We start from the raw sequence: 6,049 nt of genomic DNA on the forward strand, positions 1-6,049 counted from the left end.
CATCACATTTCTTTTTAATTAGAAGTAAATTATTTATTAAATGAAGTTACTGAGTGAAGCTTACGCATTCCAGCTACTGCAGGTGATTCCTTGCTTTTGGTTTTTTTAAAATGAAAACCATCCTTATGCACACTTCTCATTTTTCTCTCGTGCAAATTCATCTTAGACCATCTCATTCGTTTTCTTTTTCACATCTTACAGAAAAGAGTTTCTATTTCGTTGTTAAGATAAACTGAAATGAGAAACAAGAATAAAAATATTTTATGCCAATTAAAATTTAAATTAGCCGCAAAAATTATAGACGTTCAATTTATTTTCCTTTCATATAAAGTTATATATTATTTTTTAAAATTTTATGCTATAGGAAAAGGCCCCCAATAAAACAGTTTTATCTAATTTTAAGATCACATTAATATTAGGTAAGCACAAAATATGGATATAAAACTACATAACTCAAGCCAGTCTAAAGGATACTTTTTTATAACAAAAGTATGAAGACAAAACCATAATACTTCACCCAAACTAGTACATCCCTGCTGAGAAGGATATTATTTGAGTTAAAGATACATTCTTTGGTTTAATTTACACTAATTCATGTCGTTAATTGCACATTTTATATAATAAAAAAATGTTAGTAGGGCTTTCTTTCCAAGTTATTATTTCTACCCGATTGGTGCATTTGCAGACTTTTCTATCCTACAAGCTCATTTGAATAACCAATGAAAGGCCTAAGAGGGAGGGTAAAAAGCACTATGGTGCATGTAGTCCTAAATCAAATTTAGATACATAAATATACACTAATATCGTGGGATATTTTATTTCAATGGGAACCCTTCTCAATCTCAAGAGTAGTACTCCCTGATACAGAGGCAGCTTCCTCATTGGCCTCTGCAATATTGAGTTCATTAAGGGCCTTTTTTGCATAAACAGTGAAAGCAATGGTGGTAAGAACAGCAACTATGAAAGAAATTATGTTGTACACAATTTCTACAGTTGTTAATCGGTGCTTCCCGTACTGTGCGTCTGCCAAGGTCTTCAGTAATCGACCACTGTTCAAAATTGACCACCATTAACAAATCAGGAAAACATAGATTTATTAATGGGCATTGATAAAGAAAATAGGTTATGGATTCAGTCATATCCGGATCAATGAGCTAATATTTTATTCACAAAGTCATATATGTCTGTTTTCAAACAAACTTCACAAAGTTTTACTTTGACCATCTTTTGCCCTTTGACAGATTGCCAAGACATGAAAATATCTCAATTTTTAAACAAGGAAAACTTATTTTAACTAATCTTAGCTTGAGACAAACTCCTTCATGTTCTTTGTTCTTGTCTTCGTCTATAATAAGTGTTTGAGGAAAAAATTATCAAAATAGGGAAATCGGAACTCGTTTTCCAATTAAGAAAAACTTTATAATTATATCCGTAAGTATTTTAAAAATTGACTCTACCCCTCTTAGAAAATTATTGAGCTACACCCCTGCCACCCATCCAAACATAGCATAAAGGCGAAATAAGAAAGCACAAACCTGTAGATGTAAATGAAAGCTTCTGGCACCATTCCTGCTATTGATCCACATAAGTACGGCCAAAACCTCATATTGGTCACAACTACAGCGTAATTGAAAATGGTGTACGGAAAAGGTGAAACTCTGAACAAAGCAACTACTTGAAATTGATGGAACCAACTCCCTTCCCCAGCAAGTCTAATCATTGCGGCATTCTTGGGCCATTTCTTTAACCATTGCTGAACCATTTAAAAATAAAGAGTATAAACAGAAAAGTAAAAAAATAATAATAATAACTGAAAAAACAACTTGAATCTAGACTTGTGATCACTTGAGAAACAAAACGACTTACATGAATGCGGTCACGGAAAACTAGTCCGATTAAGTAAGGGAGGACCATCCCAATGGTTGTGCCAACCATTATTATAACAAAGCCAAGGCCATAACCAAAAATCATCCCAGCCAACCACATGGAAGGGCCAGAAGGGATAAAAAATACTGGGAATAAAGCCAGAGAAGCAACAAGTACAAGGGCAAGAACTGGACGGCCAAAAGTGGTCGCTTCCCACTCCATGATTGGGTAAATTATCTACAGTAGAAATTTAGTAAGACCCGGGTTCAAAATATGAATTAACAGCAACCATGTGGAGTGCAAGCTATTCCACAAGAATTAAAATATTGAGTCTAAGCTTGTTCACATGCAATACCAAAAATATCATTATGGATGTAATTCCCAAAACGCCTTCCAAGTTTATAACCACAAGACATTTATGATATGATACTCATATGGTCTATAAAACGACTGCAAACTAGGTTTAAAGAAACAAAGGGAGGGATGAGGAAGCAGATATTCCTAACACAGCAAGTGCAGAAAGCTGCTTTGTTCTTTCTAGTAATATAAATTTTGTCACATTAGCATTCACAACATGAGCTACTATATTGATTGAACTCCTCTAATAGTTTCTCATCCGTATAACATCTGTGAAGAAGGAAAGAGCACAAAAACTTGTAGTTACATAAAGATGCCATGTGGGATGCCGAGAAAAATGCCAATCTTCAAATAATATTGTCATATAAAACATTTTGGTTGAAAAAAATAGGAGGCCGAAGGTGCACAGAAATGACATAATTATCAATATAAAATAAATCCATGAGAGACAAAAAACATGTTATAGATCAATTTCTGAATAGGAACTGCACATCCCCAAAGAACGCATATTAAGAAAAAAAATTGTGGTTACCGGAACAATTGTAAAGAAAGAGGAAGTACCTTTTCGAAAGTAAATGGCACTCCCCATTTCACTATAACAAGAGTAAGTACAACTACGACAAAGCACCAGAAAAAGGCTTTCACCCACCACCTGAAAGATTTAATTCTCGATACTGGTACAGGCTGCAGTATTTCATTTTCGACAGCCCTCGGTTCATCAGATATGGCAAGTCTAACATATTCACTAGTCCCCCTCACATGATGACTTGAGATTGCATGCTTTTCCAACTCCTTTGATGATTCTGGTGTCATCATTGTGAGGCCAGATAACTAGAAACAAAAGCACAACACGAGGATGAAGCTGAGGTTAATTAAAAATTCAAAGTGAATGCCCTAAATACTTAAATCAAGTAAGAACAATCATATGGCATAAGCAAAATCTATTTATAAACCAAGATCAGAAATTATCTACCCGAATCACTGCCATTAACAATCACATTGTATGAAAACAGAGAATAGAGAGATAATAGCAAAAGATTAAAACAAGGATGCTTAAAAAGATAATTAACACAACTTCTATTCGTATGCAGGTGAAGAATTATGTAGGACCTTGAAAAGAGTTGGAAGTGTCAATTTCAAAAAATATAGTAGGCTATACTCCTGTTTGTAGATATAACAAGGCAAACAGAAGCAAAAGCAAAGTAAGCAAGCTATACAAGTTACTTGTATTAATAAATTTCCTTTCATACCATGTGCAGAAAAATTGCACAATACTAAATCAGTCAAAAATCATGTAGAGATCGCAAAGCTGCCTCGCTATTTATATCCAATTAAAAATCTGACACCATTAGAGCGTAAGATACTTCATATAGAGGCAGGGGCCACAGAATTTAACCCAAAAAAAGCAATTTGTGATACTAGTCAGAAGCTAAATAATATCCTATGAAAAACAGAATCAATGCATGCTAGCTGAAAAAAAGCGTCTGAATATAGGGGTCTGGTTAGAATATATCAACGACTGCAAACAGCCCTAAAGGCATTATTTTCCTTTCTCTGACCCTCTTTGTTTTACATAGATGATATTTGCTCTCACCACCAACAAGAGCCCTAAGCACTAATTCAATCACCTTCAATTCTAAGAGCCACCCAACAGAAAAGAAGAGCCCTAAGTATTTCAAAACCCAAGATGTGCCCCTTTTTATTTGAAATGAAAACCCAAAACAATTTTTTTCTCCTGAAGAAGACTTTCAATAACCAAATAAGCAATAATCAATTGCACCCACCTCTCTAACCACCTGAGAGGTTCAAGGTGTTGAAGCCAAATTTTCCCAATTTAGAGATAGGTTTAAGTGAACTAACTAAGTCACTCCCTTTAAGCAACAAACCACCATAACAGAACTCCAATTAACTTATTCACTTCATTAAATTGCAAAAATTTAAAACTTCAAGGCGCCCCCCTCTTCAATGTCCGCAATAAATGAAAGAACCAGTTTTGTTCTTTTTCGCTAAGAATTTCAAATAAGAAAAAACTAAAAAGAAATATATATCATTGGAAATTGTGAAACTCACAAGCAAGAAGAGGAAGAAGAAGGAGAAAAAGAATCAGAGAGTGTTGCAGTAACAAGCTGAGAGTAAGCGACAGGTTCCTAGATTAACCTCGGCAGAGCTTGGCCGTCGGAGGGAGTCGGCGACCACCGTGGACGGCGGACGGAGGAAGTTCAACGCGTAAGCCAAGAAAAAGAAGAAGTTTGGAATTCACCGATGTTTCATTTTCAAACTTCAAACAAGGCACCTTCGTCTTCTTATATTTATATTTCTAACTTTGTTTTATTATTATTATTTTTTCAGAAAGAAAGAGAGAAAGGAAAAATCGTTATGGTGGCTTTGGCCAAAAAAAACACAAAAGAAGGAATATGCACTCAAAACATGCAAGAGAGAGAGAGAAAAAAAAAACTATATATATATATATAATATAACTTATTCAATTAAAAAAATCAATTATGGTAAATAATATAGTAACTAATTTAAAAGTATACCAGTAATACTTTTTTCATTAATTGTTAGTATGAGAAATTTAAAGTATATAAAAGTTAAACTGAAATGAAATTACATATATTTGTCGTAATATTAAAATAATACAACAATTGTGTGATGAAATTTTCAACAATTTAATTTCATGGTATTTTTAATGCAATATATTTTACATTATTAATTAACTGATTAAATATAATAATACAGGAAAAGATAATAGAATTTTAGATTATTATGTTTGATTAAATTTTAAATTGATCATTGATTAATATATGAAAAAATCTTATGCTGTGTAAATACCTATTGATTCGGTGTATTTGGAGCCAAAATTCTAAGAAGTTGTTTATCATTAGCTATTCGGTCTCTTTCAATATTTTTGTTGATAAAAACCTAAGGAAGTGGGTAACAACTAGAGTAACTTTGATTTAAAATAGATCGTTGGATTTGAATTTTAAAATAAATTGAAAAATCCCTATAAAAATAGTTGTTAGGTGAATTACTAGTTTGTAACAGAAAAATTAGTTTTTACTTAATGAATTGTTAACTTAAATTTTTTAATTGCTAAATTAGTTTATTAAAGTATAAAAATTCAGTAAAATTAGTTAATAAATGTAAAATGACATAAAAAATTAATGATGAAAAATGTATCGGAATAGAAAAGAAAAAAAATTGTATACTAGAAAATTACAAACTAGTGAAACTAATTCTTAACTTATAAATTAAAATACTTTAAAATAATTAATTTGAAATAGATTGAACCTATTTTATTAGAGTATCAAATATCTCACCTGAATAGTTAAAATGAAAATTTGATGACTTTAAATATTGTGAGCTTAAAATATTTGGAGCCATCATCAAACGGTCAACGAGGTCACGCGCTAAACTGTTGGGTGAGTTCCGTGGTATGTAGGTAAGACGAGCATAGGCGATAGATCTGAAATACAACAAAGCGCGTGGAAAGTTGTGACGTATTTGTACGTAGGATTTTAATTCAACAAAATCAAAGCCAATGAAACAAAAGAACAAAAGAACGAAGATTCAGTCTTTATCTTCCACATCTAGAAGGTTAATATAGGTTGTCAGAAGGGATTGACTTTGGGTTTTTGACTTTTCCTTGTCTCTTCTTTTCTTATCTATGATTGCAAATTAATTTGCGGCCAGCTCTCCAGGTTTATGCTATTGATTCAGTAATATTTCACTTAAACCTAATTTAAAATTTATTTGATGCTATATTTTTTTACGTTAACCATTACTATTTACAAATTTTATCAAATCAAGTTCTTGTTTTTCAAAT

General features: G+C 32.4%; 1 protein-coding gene across 2 annotated transcripts; it reads right to left on the minus strand.

The window, feature by feature from the left end:
* Positions 1 to 736: 736 nt before the first annotated feature.
* Positions 737 to 4,537, minus strand: LOC106775274 (transmembrane protein 64). Of its 2 annotated transcripts, none has more exons than XM_014662379.2 (5): positions 4,381 to 4,537; positions 2,785 to 3,054; positions 1,867 to 2,103; positions 1,536 to 1,753; positions 737 to 1,049 (listed from the first exon to the last, which is right to left on the minus strand). In XM_014662379.2, the coding sequence occupies exons 2-5, from the start codon at positions 3,037 to 3,039 to the stop codon at positions 821 to 823; spliced, it is 939 nt and encodes a 312-aa protein (XP_014517865.1). In that variant the 5' UTR covers positions 3,040 to 3,054; positions 4,381 to 4,537; the 3' UTR covers positions 737 to 820. The 2 variants fall into 2 exon arrangements, with proteins under 2 accessions (XP_014517865.1, XP_014517864.1); XM_014662378.2 differs by having other exon boundaries at positions 4,294 to 4,537.
* Positions 4,538 to 6,049: the final 1,512 nt, after the last annotated feature.

Source organism: Vigna radiata, chromosome 10 (genome assembly GCF_000741045.1).
Source record: "Vigna radiata var. radiata cultivar VC1973A chromosome 10, Vradiata_ver6, whole genome shotgun sequence".
Lineage (NCBI taxonomy): Eukaryota > Viridiplantae > Streptophyta > Magnoliopsida > Fabales > Fabaceae > Vigna > Vigna radiata.